The 20,102-nt window shown below is 35.3% G+C and overlaps 1 protein-coding gene across 4 annotated transcripts in view; it reads left to right on the top strand.

The window, feature by feature from the left end:
* The first annotated feature begins 14,545 nt into the window (after nt 1-14,545).
* The window catches only part of mymx (myomixer), a 69,353-nt gene continuing 63,796 nt past the window's right edge, over nt 14,546-20,102 (top strand). For all 4 annotated transcript variants that reach the window (XM_065296206.1, XM_065296208.1, XM_065296207.1 and 1 more), the window contains exons 1-2: nt 14,546-15,147; nt 17,929-17,997. In XM_065296206.1, the coding sequence (XP_065152278.1) occupies nt 14,692-15,147; nt 17,929-17,997 (525 nt within the window). In that variant the 5' untranslated portion in view covers nt 14,546-14,691. The remainder of the gene's footprint in view (nt 15,148-17,928; nt 17,998-20,102) is intronic.

The raw sequence follows: 20,102 nt of genomic DNA on the forward strand, positions 1-20,102 counted from the left end.
TTCCTCCCCGTCTGATTGCCACCTGGGGCGGATTTATGATTGTAACAAAAATAGATTTTGTGTGTGTGTGGATTTTAACCTGTTTCTATTTAGTTCCTAGAATCTCTTGTGGTTGCTTTGGCCAAAGTCACAAAGTCCAACTTCATGTCTCTGTGATATTTTGGTACAACTTTCTCGGGCTTGTGGGTGATTCTCGCGAAATTAGACTTATGAGGTGTCATGAAACATTTTCATAAAAAAGTAAATGCAAAGTAAGAGTATCAAAATAAGAAACATACAGTTACAAACGTCTCTTCATGTACTATTTTGCACATGATTTCAAATGACATCATACAAACCAATTTTGTTGTTTTTTTCACATTTAAGGGGGAAAATTTCATTACCGCAACGTGTCCATGACTGGATTTGGGTTCTTTGACATGGAAATATTTATAATTAAAAAAATCTAAAAAATAAAAAGCTTCAGTGCATGTTATATTATAAACATTTACAGTAAAGAAACATGTTGGTGATCATTGGTAAATGTAGAGGCAATAATAAGGAATATAAATGTGTCCAAGACCAATTTTCTCATCCTCCGTAACAATTTTCAATCATTGTTTAAGCCCTCAAGGAACTAAAATTGACACTCAAGATGGCTACCAGGTAAGCAGTTCTTATTTTTTCTCTCCAGATAAAAGTTAACATTTTGTTTGTCATAGTACCTAGACAACTTTTTAGTTCTCATTACCGAAACATGAGTTTGTAAATGCATATATTTAATGTAATATCATGTTGCGGTAATGATCATTTTTGATAATGATAATTTAAAAAATGTAAATATTTCTATAGGAAATATTTTTTAAATCCTCTAAAAATAAAGGTTAATAATGGTTCAGACCTTAATAGTATATGTGCAAAAAAAATGGCTTTAAGGGCTTTTTAAAAAAAATCTGATGCTGGACACCTTCTAAATCTGGATTTCGTGAGAATCACCTGTATGTCTGTTTAGTTTTGCAGTTTTTATCAGATTGGGAAGTTCAGTAGCTTGAACCTCTCCTTAACAATGACTTCATAGTTCAAGGGTTAAACTATCTATCAAAGTGAATGAATGAGGTGAAAATGAAAGCCGGCTTATACGGTAACCTGAGAGCATTACGTCCGATCAGCAGAACGTGACTCAACCCTGTGACCAATTAACTTCCGATTGAGATGAATATTACGGTTCAATTTAGCGAAGTTACACAAAAGCGCTACTCTTGCGACACAGTGTTTCATTGACTGTACTTGCATAGCTAAAGCGAATGACCTGAGTGGTGCATTATTTCAGTTCAACTGCAGTCCCGTTGTCTGGCCTCTTTCCCTCCGGCTCTGCTGATTGTAAATGGACACATTGTTCTTGTTTTAAATTTGGATCTGGGGGATTGATCTTGAAAAACGTCTGACCACAAATCAAAAGTAGAGCATTTCGTCATTTGGCAAGCCTGCGATTCGCAGATGTTTTAGTTCAGTGGTTTAAGATGGCTATCAGCGTGGCCTGTATGTTTGAAGTATTTTCTAATTATTATTGTTATAATAGAGTGGTCCTATTAACTCTGTCCCTGGTTTATAATTTTAAGAAATGAAACAAAGGTCGGTTGGCTGGGCTAGTTAGAACTTTTAAAGTCCTTTGTCGGAATTTAGTGGTAAGACCTTGACAGATTTGATCTACAAATATGTGTAGATGTCAGATTTTTTTGGAGGCATTGGCTCAGGTGGGTTTGGAAGTATAGAGGTATACAGATGATAAATATAATCTGAGCAACTGTGTTTGAGACTGGAAACATATTTTACGGAGATGCTAATGCTTGATTAGTATGTCATAGCTCATAACATGGGTTTCTCCATTATATGACAGCAACAGACATCATGTTTAAGGTGGTGATAAAATTACATTTAAATATATGCTGTGCACACCATGAATGTCTCTGCCCTCCATCTCAAATGAACAAACATAACATAAGGACATCTACCTAAGCGTAGCCCTATTTGCAGGGTTTCCCGCAGCACTTTTCAGTTCGGGCAGCCCACCTAAGCTGGGATACCCTACCACCTTAACAAGGTCGTCCAAAAAAAAAAACATTTGCTGCACAAAAGGCCGTCAAGTGCATCTCGGAGAATAGCATGGACGCGCTTCACACTGCGAGCGGGCACGCGCCACATGGCCGAAATGAGAGAAAGACATGGTCCGTCAATGTCTGGAGGATAACTAGCCGTTGATAAAACATTTAATTCATTAATAATCTAGTATGTGTATATTTTCTGTCATAGTTTTTTCAAAATTGAGTTTTATTTGAGTGTTTTAAATAAAAATATTTTCATCATGACGCCCCTTTGATTGCCACGCCCCCGGCCCACCCACCTGCACAAACCTACCACCTAAACTAACAAAATGTCTGTGGGAAACCCTGCTATTTGGACGGCAAAGTCTGATATCCCGGGGGGGGGGAGGTCTTGGGGCAGTGGCGTTAGGTCCCCCCATCTGAGGGTTTTCTTCCCTAAAATTATCATAAAAAATCATCTGTATTATATATAATACAAGGATATATTTTTTAAATAATTGTGTAAGTAGTAAAGCAATAAGAATGCAAACGGGGCAGAAAAAAACGTTTTAGTTTTAGAATTATTATGAGTATGGTGGTCGAAAGGGTATATAAATAAATGAATGAACAAATAAATCAATAAATGTAGAAATACAGAAATAAATGCAGAATTTTTTTATGTAGAAATACAGAAATAAATAAATGAATACATGCAGAAATAAATAAATGTAGAAATACAGAAATAAATAAAAGAATACATGCAGAAATAAATAAATAAATGTAGAAATACAGAAATAAATAAATATACACATGCATAAATAAATAAATGTAGAAATACATAAAAAATAAATAAATGCAGAAATAAATAAATGTAGAAATACAGAAATAAATATATAAATGCAGAAATAAATATAGAAATACAGAAATAAATAAAAGAATACATGCAGAAATAAATAAATGTAGAAATACAGAAATAAATATATAAATGCAGAAATAAATATAGAAATACAGAAATAAATAAAAGAATACATGCAGAAATAAATAAATAAATAAATGTAGAAATACAGAAATAAATAAATATACACATGCATAAATAAATAAATGTAGAAATACATAAAAAATAAATAAATGCAGAAATAAATAAATGTAGAAATACAGAAATAAATATATAAATGCAGAAATAAATGTAGAAATACAGAAATAAATAAAAGAATACATGCAGAAATAAATAAATAAATAAATGTAGAAATACAGAAATAAATAAATATACACATGCATAAATAAATAAATGTAGAAATACATAAAAAATAAATAAATGCAGAAATAAATAAATGTAGAAATACAGAAATAAATATATAAATGCAGAAATAAATATAGAAATACAGAAATAAATAAGTAAAATATTTTACTTTTTCAACTTTTAATTTTATTATTTTTGCACCACTACATTTATTTCTACATTTATTTATGTATTCCTACATGTATGCATTTCTACATTTATTTATTTTTACACTTATTTATTTATTTATGCATTTATTCATTCATTTATTTATTTATATACACTTAAGTCATTTTTCCTGCATATATGACTCCCTTGCCTCACAGTTGTTTGGTACACTGCTTGCTTTACATTTTTAATCCACTACATTAAATATCTTTAAAATCGCAATGAAAAGTAAAATTAAAAAACTGTAATTTGTTTTGTAATATTGTGGTATTTTTTACAAATGATTTATCTGTGAGCTTCATTAATTTAAAAAAATTAATGTGCCCTCATAATCTTTAATCAAAAATGCAAATCTCCTCCCCTCCTAAAAACGATCTCTCTTTACTTCCGGTCAAAATGTATGGCAAGTGGGCGGGGTCCGGGAGAATATCGCTGCGATTAGCAATTAGCATCACGACCCAACTTCAAATGATCCAATCAGATCTCGATGGACAAATTCAAATTTAGCCCTGCCTTATTTCATTTCAGAGGCCGGTTTTACTCGGATACACATCACCACGGGAAAAATTAGGCAATTGAAACTTCCGTTTCATGGCGACTTTAAATACTCAATAAGTTACATAAAATGTAGTACTTAAGTACTTTTACAAAGTAAAAGTTTACACTGTAAAAAGTGAAAAATTTGAACAACTTAAAAAATGACTTTAGTTGATAACTTTTAAAAGTAAATTCAACTTCAAAATTCAAAATTTTCTTTTACTTGAACATAAAAGTTGAAACAAATTTTTTTAGGTGTTACCAGTTGAAGTAATTTTTTAAGTTGATCCAACTTTTACTTTTTACAGTGTATATAAAAGTAAAAGTATACATAATATAGTTCTGCATTGTAATTTTTTTTTAGTATTTAAGGTAAAAAACAACTTGTCTTTTTTAAATATAGTGAAGTAAAAGAAAAACACACTGATAAAGTACAGGTAATTGAGTAAAAATACTTGAGTACTTTAAATTAATGTCAGTTTATTTTGTCAGTGTTCAAAGAATATAGGTCACATTGTCATATTGTCAGGAACACTTCTGTTTTTTTATACCGTTGTTTTCAGTTGTAATCGTTATCAAATGAGGCTTTTTCTCATTTCAGTGTTTGACTTATATTCTGATTCACAGTTTCCACAGTTTTCAATGATGTTATTCACGTTGCGTAATTAAATCAAACGAAAACGTATTGAGAAACCTCATTGCTGTTCTGTAAACCTTCTCTGATCATTCATCTTCCCGTTTCTCGCTCAGACAGGTCTAACAACGGGTCATTGGTGTAATAAACCAGTGGCTGCAGGTTTGATCTAACAGGAGAGAGATATGAAGATTAAGTCAGATATAGATGTTACACACACAGCCTTTGATATACATCCAACACTGAGCTATACTGTGCTTCCGCTTGGCTTCAGTATAGAGGCTGATCTCACCGTTTGAGCACATGACTGGAGCTATACAGAGTTCAGCTGGGAGACGGCTGGGCTTTAACCGGGATCTGTGCTATCCTTTGTAATTTGTCCATGTTGTTTTGCATGTTTTCCAGTCCAGATAACTGGCACTGCAGCTGTCACTGTATACAGTAACTGAGTAATGGCAGTGTTATTTTTGTGGTGAATGAGGTTGTCTGTGTCTTTTGTCATTTGCATCGATAAGACAGGATGTTCATGAGGGTCCGTGAAAACACGATCGAGGGCGCGCTGCTCCAGGTGTACGAAGACGTAAGGCGTCAGGCACGCGCTCCTCTCAGATCATGTGTGTATGTACATATCTCTGGCACATTTCTCAGCATATTAAATCAATGATAAAGAGATGAGGTCATACATTTCGCATGCCAGACGGATTTATGTTTCTGAAAACCTGAGAAAGAGCGTTGGAGCCATGAACATTCATCATATTTTGTTTTGCCTGTTATTATGCATGCTTGGGGCATGAATGAATAAATGCGCATTTGCCGGAAACCTAAAAGATAAGGAATAAAGGCATTCACTGAAGGTCGTACGTCTAGGCGTCCCATCGGCTGTCATGGCAAAAACATGAGAAGTTTAGCTAACAGCTCTGGAATTTAAGACAAACAAGATACTTGCGCCACACATTTATGACTTCACCATTGCTTTGCCTCTTAGTTTGTTCTGGTCTTTGTTTTTCCAAACTTTCTCTGACTCAAGTCATTCGTCGGCTCGACAAGTCAAACAAGTCTTCTCTTTCGCTCAGTTGTGTTAGCACATGCTGTTGGCAGCCATTGTTTTCTTCAGTCGTGTTAAACAATGAAGTGAGTGGGTGAATATGAATATAGCTGGTTGTTTATCGTGCTTTATTAGTAAAAGAGAACGGCCAAAAGCAAGCACAGGACATTACTGTGCATCATGCATATATATATATATATATATATATATATATATATATATATATATATATATATATATATATATATATATATATATTTAGCCTCTTTTATGAGTTGTACTCTCCATAATTGCAAACATATTTTTAAATATATTTCAGAATGTATTTATATAAATATATTTTCGACAATTTTTTATATTTTTATAAATATATTCGTAACACTTTTGTTTGTATTTGTTAAGATGCATTAGCTAACATGAACTAACAATGCACACCACTTCTACAGCATTTCTTTTGTTATGTTAAAGGTGCAGTGTGTAATTTTTAGAAGAATCTCTTGACAGAAATGCAAAATAATATACAAAACTATATTGTCAGGGGTGTTTAAGACCTTTCATAATGAACCGTTATGTTTTTATTACCTTAGAATGAGACGTTTTTATTTACATACCGAGAGTCCCCTTACATGGAAGTCGCCATTTTGTGCCGCCATGTTTCTACAGATCCCTTAACGGACAAACTTATTTTTCTACAGATGCCGCCATGTTTCTACAGATCCCTTAACGGACAAACAAAGCCTCTTTTATGAGTTGTACTCTCCATAATTGCAAACATATTTTTAAATATATTTCAGAATGTATTTATATAAATATATTTTCGACAATTTTTTATATTTTTATAAATATATTCGTAACACTTTTGTTTGTATTTGTTAAGATGCATTAGCTAACATGAACTAACAATGCACACCACTTCTACAGCATTTCTTTTGTTATGTTAAAGGTGCAGTGTGTAATTTTTAGAAGAATCTCTTGACAGAAATGCAAAATAATATACAAAACTATATTGTCAGGGGTGTTTAAGACCTTTCATCATGAACCGTTATGTTTTTATTACCTTAGAATGAGACGTTTTTATTTACATACCGAGTGTCCCCTTACATGGAAGTCGCCATTTTGTGCCGCCATGTTTCTACAGATCCCTTAACGGACAAACTTCTTTTTACTAAGTTGTCTCCGACGATGACGTGTTTTTCCGGTGGCGGTTACCGTAGCTTCTCTATGCGTTTCAAAAGCGAGGGGTAATCAGTGAACTGAGCCATTGGTTGCAATTCGCAACCTCACCACTAGATGCAGCTAAAATTTACACACTGCACCTTTAATTTCGACATTTACCAGACAAAATTGATAAAATCAAGCGTTGAAACTGTTAACATTATTTAATGCACACTGAACTAACATGAATAACTGTATTGACATTAACTAACATTAATACAAATTAATACATGCTGAAAAAACTATATTGTTTATTGTTTGTTCATGTTAGTTAAAGAGGACATTTCACAAGACTTTGATGTAAAATAAATCTTTGGTGTCCCCATAGTACGTATGTGAAATATCATATAGATAATTTATTGCAAGTTAAAATGTGCTGTTTTTGGGTGTGTCCTTTAAAATGCAAATGAGTTGATATCTGCACTAATTGGCAATGCCGTGGTTGGATAGTGTAGATTAAAGGTCGGTATTATCCCCTTCTGACATCACAGGGGAGCCAAATTTCAGTTACCTATTTTTTCACATGCTTGCAGAGAACGGTTTACCAAAACTAAGGTACTGGGTTGATCTTTTTCACATTTTATAGGTTGATAGAACCACTGGGGACCCAATTATAGCACTTTAAAATGGAAAAAGTCAGATTTTCACGATATGTCATTTAGGCTACTAATGTTTAGCAATATATTTTTAAAGCAATTTAAAATATATTTCAATCCAAGAAAATATATTTACATGATTTAAAAAAAAAACAGTAAAAAAAACCCAGTACATCATATAAAAAGCATTATGCATTCTGTAACAAATTTGCTTTTTTTTAGCCTATTGTAATACTAGAAATATAGTTGCTTGCCCCTAAAATACATTTTGAAATAAGGATAAAACTAAATATTTTTTCAAATTCATAAACATTTAAATAATCATTACCTTCTACAAAATGTTTTAGCATAATTTAAAACATATTTTGGCCAGAGAAATGTATTTATTTGCTGTATGGGTTCAAAACTATGACCAGGTTTCAAACAGCACTCCTGTTTGTTAAAGTTGATCCAGAAGAATTGTATTGCTCAGGGTTTGCTCTTTTTAAGCTCAGGGAATTTAAATGAGTCTTCAGTCTGTCAGGTGCTCCTACAAAATATCAGGTATTTGATTTTGAAAGAATACAAATTAAAATTTGGGGATTTATTTTCATGATGGATTTGTTTTTGTTTATAACTGACTTTACAGACATTAGGATATTGACAAGTGTGGCTACAGCTCATATGTCGAAGCATTGCATAAAAAGCATAAAAGGCAGGGACAGTTGGCAATCTGTGCATTCTGGAAAAGTCCAGAAAGGCCTTTCAACAGAGGGCAAAAAATTCTGATAACGCAATATGAACAGCCAACAACAGGGGCAGTAATACGATCACTTATATGCTGCTATGTGTGAAAAAAACGGTGCACGGCTAGGGGCGAATGGCCGGATGATGGGCCTATTTGGGAGAAAGTACAGGGCTGTTTTTTAGCCCCAGTCCATCCCTGATAAAAGGTCATAGGTTTGATCCCATGGAACACACAAACTGATCAAATGTATAGCTTATAATGCACTGTATGTCTTTAGATAAAATCTCCAAAGTAAAAAAAAATGGTCCCATAGCAGCCACCCTTTAAAAAGGTCCTAATATGTACCATTTAGGGACAGATATGTATACATTTGGTACCATTACACTGTAAAACCTAACAGTTAACTTGCCTTAAACCATTTAAGTTTAAAACACATACACTTGAGTACTGTGAACTTGAGTCATGTGCAATTATGCACTTATATTTAAGTAGTGTGAACTTAAATATAAGTGCCTAACTGCATATGACTCAATTTGTTTAAGTTCACAGTACTCAAATGTATGTGTTTTAAAACTTTTAGTTTTGAGTTGAGTTAACTTTTAGGTTTTTTGAGGTACTAATATGAACTCTACAGGTGCAATGTGTACTTTTATAAAAGGGAAACGCCCAAGTGACAACTATTTTTAAACTATTTTTCTGAAAGTGTAAATTGCAAGTCTGTTAGCTGAAATCTCTTCTGAAAGTCTTGAGTTGTGCTGTCTTGTGTAGACGCACAGTTTTCAAAATGGTTTAAAATCCCACAGGTTTACATTAAAGGGATCTCAACCACATCTAAAGACAGGAAACTTTAGTATGAAGTGTAGCCTTTCATTGACTTTAACCACACAAATCACCCGAGCAATCACATGCTATGCAACACCTTGACCATCACCCACAATACAGGCAAACACATTATAAACTTTCTTCATTAAATCTGATTTAAAAATCTAGTTAATGCTGTTATTTTTATAGGGACTCTTTGAAATGAGCAAGTGGGTTTTCTCTATATATCTAGATCATCTGTATTAAGATTTACTGTTTATTTTAAGCGTCCAAGTAAAGAGGTCATAGTGATGTGATGCTTGCATTCTGTCAAACTAAATAGGTCCATTGTCTCCATACAGGGTTATAATTTTCTCTAATGAGACCCTTGATATCATCACTGTGTGTGTGGCACGGATGTGGCCAGACATATTCATTCATGCAGGGGGCACATGTGGTTTCTACTCCTTTATGTAAATAAAAGGCATTTGTTGATTATACTAAAATGAGACAAATACACATCATCCCTCCGTTTTAGCTTTACAAATGGGAAACCAGTTTTGGAGGCGTATTTAAGTTTTTGTCTTTTGGTTATTTACAGATTTTGCATAAAAAAATTGCTTGCTTTAAATGTTTCGATGTTTAGAACATTTTAAAACATTTTAATTACAGTAAAGCAAAATATTTAGCATAATTCATTCATTTATTTAAGCAAAATATTTTAGACTTATTCTCTCTTTTGTTTTTTAGGGTTGATTAGGATTTAGATCAAATTCACCCGGTCGCATCCTTGGAAATTGTGTTCCTCAAATTACTTTCACAATGCATTGGCAACATATGCATTACATACATTTACGTTAATCTATTTAGAAGATGCTTTTATCTGAAGTAAATGAGAAATGTTTCAATACATTCGAGCAAAGCATTTATTTACCGTAATCATTAAACCCAAATCAAAGCCTGAAACACGATAACGGTGGAGTGCAATCAAAGCAAAGAGAAAAATCCATCCAACCACACATTTTCATGAGTAAAGTCACCCCATGACATCATCGTTCATCTTCGAGAAGATGGTCGCATTTATTGACTGCAGTAAAGTTCATGTAAGCCCACCTTCTGCCAGCCAGGCCTGGGGTTTCTTTTATCATCATCTTGGGAGGGCATGATTTCATCTAGCTCACATTCACAGCGGGATCTTACACCGTCCAACAACCAGCAAGAGATTTCTTTAAACCAGAAACACTCACACAGCTCGGTTATTTGATATGTTAGAGACGGTGCTTTTATTGTCAAAAGCTAAATGCAGGCTATTTTCTCTTATTTAAGTCTGGCCATCATGTTTTTATGTTGTAAGCTTGTTTTTACGATGTTACTGGATTTTTCTTCCAAGTTTCTTCTTTTTCAAAGTAACTTGGAGCATTTTGTTGATATTTACAGCATATCAACAAAGCAGGTAGCTTAGAATAATAATCATTTATGCATTTGGCAGACGCTTTTTTCCAAAATGGATTACTAGGTATACATTTTTATCAGTATGTGTGTTCATGTTCGAACCCATGACCTTTTGCCCTGCTAACGCAATGCTCTATAGGGATTTGATGTGTCATTCGTATCCAGACCGTGCAGGATGATTTTAAACACTGACATTTACTCCTTTATAAAGAGATACTCCAGCCAAATATCAAAATTATCCCATGATTTACTTACCCTCAATCAATCCAAGATATACAGTACTGTGCAAAAGTCTTAGCCCACCATGCCAAAATTAAATTTGGTGTTATTGCAATGTTATAATGATCATATATAATTGTGTCTCAGTCTCTTTAATAGAATACATCCAGAAAATACAGGAAATGTGTATGTAGTATTAAAAACTGTATAAAAATGTAAACTGATGTGTCAAGTTTTTAGGGTAAACTCCCCTTCCACTTGAGCAATAACATAAAACTGCAGGATCTCTTAAACCTAAATAAAATTAAATCCTAATTTCTAATTTTAAAGAAATTAGTCTTTTTACTTTATTCTGCTCAAAAACGCTCAAGATGTGTTTAGTGCTGACAGATTTTTTTGTACATATTTCTTGTATTTTCTGTTTGTATCTTAATCAAATAGATCGAAAAATAAATATGGATGGACATAAAATCTTCCAAAACAAGTCTGGTGGTGGTTTAAGACTTTTGCACAGTACTGTACATGTTCATAATCTTTCAGATAAACACATTTGGAGTTATTTTAGTAAAAGTCCTTGCTCTTCCAAGATTTATAATTGTAGAAAACAATTATGCTATAAAGTTACTTGTGGTAACGACGGCATCTTGGACTCATGCGATTCACGAGAGTTTTATGGGGCATACACACCAATCGCGAGTTCAACCATTTGCGCAAGTAGATTATGTACAAAGTCAATGCAAAGACACGATCAGACGCGTCCTTGCGCGGGCGATGCGAATGATGCGATATGCGCGGCGAGTTTGCCGCGAAACAAGCGCAATTACGTCCAAGTTGAAAATATTTAACTCAAGCGAAAAACTCTTTCACCGCCAGCGTTTTAAAAAAAAGTTGCCAGCCAGCGCCAGCGTTTTTCATGATTTTCACAAAAGTTTAATATCTTCCAGAAAATGTTCTTCTTCAAATATTGAAGTAAAAAAATTCATCCTACCTTCAGTAGGTCTTTTGTAATCAGCTTTTGAATATGGGTAGGTTTCTGCAAAACACCACATTTTGAGCAAAAAGCAGAGATAATTCCACTTTTGTGACGGACTTTTCATAGAGATCCCATTCAGAGCGATCTTTAAAACAGACACGAACATGCAGCAGCTTGCCATAGGGCAATAATTCCGGGTTTACCTAGTGGATAATAGCGGTATTGCGGAAAGATGGAAAAACTTGTCATTGGCAGGGAAAGAGTTAAATCCCGTGAGTAATGTAGAGCGAGCAATGCTACGTACATACGAAATGCGGGGCATCGCGTCACCTGCTCTAGATTACTCACGGGATTTAACTTCGCACGAAGCAATTTAACGAAGCGTCTGATCGCGTCTTTGCCTTGACTTTGTATGTAATCTACTCGCGCAAGTCGTTTAACTTGTGTCTGGTGTGAAGATGTGCTTGAGGCATCAAATTTGCGTATACCGGGTGTAGTGGGACATTTGAAGATTTTGAGTGTACTCACTTCATTCACGTGTGAAATTCTAGTCATCGAGACATTCACGCGAAAATTTGCGTCATGGGAGGGGCTTCTGCAACTCCACTCGCTTCTGTTATCACGTCACTACTAGAGCAAGCTCCTGATTGGTTAACATTTCCCCCAGGTTTTTCAACTCGCTCGTTTCCCGTGGCAACGCACAATTCGTGCCATTCGCGTGAACAAGGCGGAATTGCGTTTGTCGCGCCGCGCTAAACGCCTCATGACCTGCAGACACCCGTCAACGCATCTTTACATTGACTTAACATTGAAATCACTCGTGCTTGACACATCTACCACGGCTGGTGTGAACGCAGCATCACCCAATGCCCCGTGTTTGATGTGTATGTAGCGAGCATCGGTTGCCATGGGTACGTTGCACAGTCCAAGATGCCGTCATTACCGGAAGCTATTTTTCTACAATATCGCATCGATTATCTGCAGAAGACCTTTATTAACCCTTTGGAGTTGTGTTGATTACTTTTGGTTGGATGGACTTTTGGGCTTCAAAGTCAGAAGTTGTTCCCTGATCCCTGTTTTCAACCATTATACAGCTTGGAAGAGCAAGGACATTTACTAAAATAACTCCAAATGTGTTTGTTTAAAAGATGATGGACATATGTATCTCGGATTGCTTGAAGGCAAGTAAATCATGGGGTAATTTTGATATTTGCCTGGAGTATCGATTTAAGGTGGTGAACAAACCCATAACGCTAAGCATGAGTAATGTTTACAAGCGATGTCCATGCCTTTCGGTTTTATTAATGCCTCTGCAGGTATTAAACGTCAGGAAACTGTCAAAACTTGCAGAATTTAAAGGATCTTTCAGTGAACTTATACAAGAACTGAGCTCTGTTTGGACATCATGGGTTAGACATCACGTGAAATGAAGATCCAGCATTTTTAAGACTCCACCCATTGCTCTCTCTACTATAGAATTTATGTCTGATCTTCAAGCTGTAACACATTAAGAGAGCACTATGTGGATGACTTCATAGTGAAACCCGAGCTTTTTACAGCAGCTATTAACTATGTCATAACCAGTACTAACCCAACCGTATGGCTCGCTGCCGAGTGACAAATCTGCTAAATGATAAGCCTGAAATATGTGTGAAATGCTAAACTATGTGTGGTGAACATCGCATTGGTCTGAATTCACAGACTTCGTTACGATTCCCTGTAAAAGCATCAAATGGCAGAAGTAAGTAGACATTATCAGTAAATGTTTGTTTTATTCTCTAACCCTGAGCATCACTAACAAGCGACTAAATAACTTTCTCTCTGTTTTTTCACTCTCTCCCGCTGCTCTCTTCAGCCTTTTGCTGTGTAAATTCGACCTGTCAGCTCCACACGTGCCCTTATATCACTGCTGTCAAGGGGTCATGGGTGAGTCCTGCAGGCATCATTTGTTCAAAACACATGTCCTCATCGCATTCCTCTCCTTAAATTAGCTCGAGACACAAGTGAGAACTTTCATTAGGCGGCAAACCTGTCGAAACAACTGTTTTCAGTCCAGCACATGTGGCACACAAAGGCTTGAGAAGGTCTGAAGAACTTTTACTTGAGAGCGGACAGCGAAGCGAACACAGCGCTGGTGGACTTTTCATCTGTTTGTAAGTTTCTCCGATTTTTTTCTTTACAAACAACAGAAGCTGTCATTTTTTAATACAACATATTTTTCCTTTTTCATTTAGAGGAGGAAACATTTTTGGAAGCATCCAACCGCTTTGATTTCTGGAATGTGGATCTGTTCTCTTTACAGGAGGAGAGAAGATTTCGAAAAATGCTGATGTACTATATTTAAATATTTACATTCAGAAGCATCCGCGGTAAGCTGTCGGACTGGTATGCGTGTGCTGTTTGCTTTGTAGCATTACCTCACACCTAAGCATCTTGGATCGAGCGGGTCACGTAGGGGTCTCCAGCCGTCTCCACCGCCCTGCTCTTATCACCCGAGCTTTTCTGCTCTCAGTCAGAGAGGAAGTTTTGACAGCCAGACTTTACAACCTCCTCTCACCCTGCCTGCGGTGTGCACATGCTCTGACAGAAATCAAGTCTAGTGACCTCATCCCTCATTCACGAATCCTTTTCCCCTCCCTTTCCAAGCTCTCTCTTTCTCTCTCTCTCAGGCAGCATGCCAGCCGTTTTCATCTTGCTGCGCTCTTTGGTTGTTAGTCTCCTCAGTAGCAGACTCGCAGCGTCGGCCGCGCAGCTCCTTCGCAGAATCCTCACGGCTGCCGTTACCCAACTCGGCACCGTGCTGCGCAACGTCTGGGACAGGCTGCGTTCCCAGGAGTCCAAGGAAGCCATCCTGGGCTGCGTGCTGTGCATTCTCAACATGCACAAGAGGGTGGACAACTAAATTCCTCAGCATTCCGGTGAAGTGGGGGGGGCAATTTTTTTATTTTGGACTCAAATTCAGTTTTTTGTGTCTTACTTGGAATCATGTCAGAAAGCATTGCGAGGAAAATTCAACCTTTCACAATTGGGACTAAACTCTCCGCGCCAGCTGTGCCAAAGTGCTCAGGCTTCACGGATGCTTATTTGTCCGGTCGGACTTCTTTCTCAGATGACTGCAAACTTCAGCGCCGACTGAACGAGCAGGTGTCTCTTTATCTCGGACGCTCTCAGGTGTTTGATAGACGCTGTGGACCTGCCGAGCATCACCAGGAGGAGATGTCTGATGAAGACCAGAGAGTCTCTCCGAACGCCATGTCCAGATCCATCCGTAAGATCACAATCTCTAGCAGCATGGAGGCCAGATCGAAACCAGAGATGCAACTGAAAGTTAACCCGAACTTAGAGAATAATAACAACAATAATAACATCGCAACCTCCAAAACAGCACTGCCTAAAATAGTCGGAGTCAGCTATGAGAATAAACCTAACTCACATTTGAAGGTAAGTCATTGATTTTTGTGCATTTATTTTGTTCGATCTAAGCACTGATCATTCACAATGCAAAAATAAAAAGAATGAATACAAATTCAAGTTATGCATAAAATTATTAAAGACTTATAGTAATAAAAGTTAAAAAGGTTTCTTCCATAATACTATTGTTGCTTTTATTGTGGGTTATTATATTTATTAAGGGCAAAATCAGATATTTGTTAAAATAACGTTATGCATCTAAAAACAAATTATTTACCAAAATAAAAGTCAGTGTTTTGATATTATGACTTTCACAGTCAAAATAATATTTTTAGATATTTTATACAATATCCATTAGGATTGGAGGAATAGTTTAAAGGGATAGTTCACACAAAAATAAAAAAATCTGTTATTATTTTCTTATTCTTATGTTGACCTGTATTTATTTTTTCTACAAAACAAAAAAGAATACATTTTGATAAATGATGGTACAGTAAGCACACAGTTGATTGGAACCATTCTCATGAAATCAGACTTATGAGGTGTCATGAAACATTTTGATAATAAAAGTAAATGCTTTCAAAATAAAAAGCATACAGTCACAAACATCTCTTCATGTACTATTTTGCACATGATTTCAAATGACATCATACAAACCAATTTTGTTGTTTTTTCCACATTTAAGGGGAAATTTTCATTACCGCAACGTGTCCATGACTGGATTTGGGTTCTTTGACATGGAAATATTTATAATAAAAAAATTAAAAAGATTCAGTGCATGTTATACTATAAACATTTACAGTAAAGAAACATGTGGTATTTTGTGATCATTGGTAAATGTAAAGACAATAATAAGGAATATAAATGTGTCCAAGACCAATTTTCTCATCCTCCGCAACAATTTTCAATCATTGTTTAAGCCCTCAAGGAACTAACATTTTCAAAAAAAAAAAATTGTTGGAAGGGACATAATTGACTGTGACACACAAGATGGCTACCAGGTAAGCAGTTCTTATTTTTTCTCTCCAGATAAAAGTTAAAATTTTGTTTGTCATAGTACCAAGACACTTTTTAGTTCTCATTACCGAAACATGAGTTTGTAAATGCATATATTCAATGTAATATCATGTTGCGGTAATGATATTTTTTGATAATGATAATCTAAAAATTTTTAATTATTCTATAGGAAATATTTTTTAAATCCTCTAAAAATAATGGTTATAGTAAGTTCAGACCTTAATCTTATATGTGCAAAAAAAAAAAATGGCTTCAAGGGCTTCTGATGCTGGACAATTTCGTGCAAATCACCCATACAATGTAATTCAGTGGGTACCATCAACTGTGTGCTAACCATCATTTATCAAAATATCTTCTTTTGTGTTCATCAGAAAAAAGAAATTCATACAGATTTAAAACAACACGAGGATGAGAAAATGTTGACAGGATTTTTATATTTGGGTGAACTATCCCTTTAAAATGTTTTTTACACCACATAAGCCTTTTAGATAAAAACAGTAGTTTGAACTGTATGTTCACATTAAGTGGAAACTATAGAGATGAATTTATCAAACTGAATTTATAATGTAAATACACTAATATCTTGCACATTGGTGCAGTTTTGCAGCCTTGTAGGTTTTGTAATTACATCAATTGGATGGATCAATCATGAACAATCACAGCTGATATCATTTTATAATCCAGTTTCCTAATATTAGGATAAACCATAGCCTGGCAATCTTGTTTTGGAGCGTTGCTGTTGTTTAGCCAGTAAGTTGTGATCATCAAAACATACTGAGATGTCATCGAAACCGTAAGCCGATCTCATCCAGCGATGCTTGATGTGGGAATTGGTCTCTTCAGTTTTAATTTAATATTAGTTTATGCGGCGTCACATGAACCGATCTGACAGATCTGATAATAAATGTCATGCGAGTGTGATGATGAGTGTGTGGTTCAGCATTTAGATGATGTATTTATTATGTAACTCTGCTCTTCCTGGAATCACTGTTCGAGTCTCGATGATGTCAGGGCTTCGGCTGAAAGAGGCCTTTCTGTTAAAAACCACCTACAGGATTCGGTTTGTTCAGTAACATTTGAGTAAATGTCAATGGCTTAGCAGGAGAGGCATTTAAAAATATATGCTGTATATGATCTATATAAATATACTGTGGGGTTTAAAGGTCTGAGATCACTTGTTCAAGAGCAGTGTAACAACTTTAATGCATTTTGAGTGCAATTTATTATCTTGAGTTGAGTTCAAGTTTAAATTATATTAGCATTAGTTATGTAACAAATTTTGGTTTAATGACAGCAGTTTAATAACTAAGTACTTTAATATACAAGTTTAAATTATATGGGTGGTTTCCCAGACAGGACAGTCCCAGACTAAAATGCATGTTTGAGCTGCCTTCATTTAAAAACATTTTGCACTGAAATCTTAACATATATCAGGCACTGGATTAATCTGAAGCAGTGGTCTCCAACATGGTTCATATTTATTTATTACATATTTTTATATTAACTTGGCTTTTTTATGATTACATTTTAAACAATGATAAAACATATCAACAACAAAAAAATCAAGTAAAACAAAAATGTTTTGAGTAGACAGCTTTAAAAAGTAGCCCTCCAGATTGTTTTTTCCATTGTGGTAGCCCTTGCTAGACCCCTGATCTAAACTCTGTCCTCTGCATAATATATATACACAATGATGTTCACAGATAAAGTCTTATATTTGATTTGTTGTTTTGCAATTTACAATTTTGATCTCCAATCATGAATTTGATTGCCAGCTTATTGTTTGTGTGACAGGTGTTGCTTTGTAAAGATGCAGAAAAGCAGCGCATTCGTGAACGTGAGAAGTTCTCCAGCTTTCCACAGGTGAATATGACTTTATTGACAATATTTTTTAATAACTGACAGCAGTTCAGTCTCTGAATGCATTACATCTTATTCTGCTTAGTTTGGGATAGTTCACCAGAAAATACATTTACTCTTCCTCGTGTTGTTACAAACCTTTATAAGTTTCTTTGTTTTGCTGAATGGAAAGGAAGATATGTAATGAAGCTGGAAACAGAAGCACCATTGACTTCCATAGTAGGAATAAATACTACTATGGAAGTCAATTGTGTTTAAAAACGGTTTGGATACAAACATTGCTTCAGATATCTTCATTTGTTTTCAGCCGAACAAAGAAATTCATACAAGTTTGGAACAACATGAGGGTAAGTAAATGATGATATAATTTAAATATTTCGGTGAAATTCACTTTAATCAAAACCAAATGTCATGCTGCAAACACAAGCAATTTATCTTAAAGGTCTTGAAGCTTTGTACTCTTTTTATGACAATAGCTTGTGATGTTTACTTATTTGTAAGTTGCTTGCTTTGGATGAAAGTATCTGGCAAACTAATAAATGTATAAATGAAGAGTTTGGTTCCAAAACGCAATAAATCCATTTTGGCTAATTTGGTAAAAACGTGTTTTAGAAAGTGACAAGATGAAAAACAATAGTTTCTGTTACAAACTTTCACATAGCATCTTTAGGTTATAATAACATTAAAAATTCTAATCCATAATTTGATTTTCAAAAAATGATTTTTTTTCAAAATGCTATAAATCTATTGAATCAATATTTAAATGTGTATTCATCTTTGCCATGGTATATTCATTTAGTTGACTAGTAGTATATACTGATTAAAAAAATAAAAATTAATGACATTAATCAAATCACTTCATCATATTAAGAACACTGTCATTGCTGTTGTTATACTTGGGACGTCGTCGCCTGACTTTTTTGACACCGTTCAGCTGTAAAATGTTTTGGTCCTGCTCGATTTTCGATGACTTCGAGTAAAATAAGTTTTTCATAAGATCCCCTGGGATTCATGTGTTAGCATGACAGAAGCTTGGTGCTGTCGGGAGAACAAGCAAAAGCCGACATTTTTCTGTCTCCCGAGTGTCTCCCGCGTAAATTATTCGATTTTGATGACTTAAGTTTCTTCCCCGTCACAGAAAACCACCACAGGTTTATCAATCTCATCAAAATTACTATTTTGTTTTTGTTTGTTTGTTGATCACAAAGTAAGAAACTAGGATTCTGTGTGTATTCAAAGCTCCGCCATTGTTGTTTACAATGTGTGGAATGATGCGCTGTGATTTGTTGAGGGGATTTATTGCATTCTGCAGAGAAGGAGGACTGGCGTTTATCGCGTTTTGCAAAATAATGTGAGAAAAGATGACAGAATAACATGGCGGATATTGGATTTTGCGTAAAATTAAGAATTCTGACCTGATACAATACAGATTTTGGCGGTTACTCATCTTTTTTAAATGCTGTTTAGCGCGTTTTGGAACCAAACTCTTCAAATATAATTTCCAATTTGTTGTAAAAATGTGGAAAACACACAACTGCAGACCTCAGTATGCAGCAGAATTTTATTTTGTCCACGATTTACCTCTTCAGTGGTGTGTGTTCAACCATAACCAGATGTATATAAGATAATAGGCTCTTGGAATTTAGGAAGTGATGTAAGTGGCGCAGTGGCCAAGCCTAAATGGCTTCTTATTTTAAGTGTTCAGTTGGGTTTAAAATAGGAAAAGGAAACTTTTACAGACGTTTGGGGTTAATGCGAACAGAGGCCTTTAAAACGCCGGCCGGTCTTTGATAGGTTTGCGGCTGTGGTCTTGGGCCACCTGCGAACAACCCTGTTGTCTGGATGCCGTAATGCACTTTAAACAAATGTTTACTCGCAACATTAAGGGAATACTCCACTCAAAACAAACAGCCCTGAGTCACACGCCCATAGGCCAAGACTTGAGTCATCCCACGATCACCACCAAAACCGAGCGGGTCGGGAATCTTTCCTCACTGCAGCCATGTGGAAAACATGAGGTCATTGCAGGATGGGAAGACACTCGGAAGAAGTGGACATGAACACCGCATGAGATGAGTTACTGAGACCTGTGGATGTTTACAGATTAC

This window comes from Paramisgurnus dabryanus, chromosome 20 (assembly GCF_030506205.2).
Source record: "Paramisgurnus dabryanus chromosome 20, PD_genome_1.1, whole genome shotgun sequence".
Classification (NCBI taxonomy): domain Eukaryota; kingdom Metazoa; phylum Chordata; class Actinopteri; order Cypriniformes; family Cobitidae; genus Paramisgurnus; species Paramisgurnus dabryanus.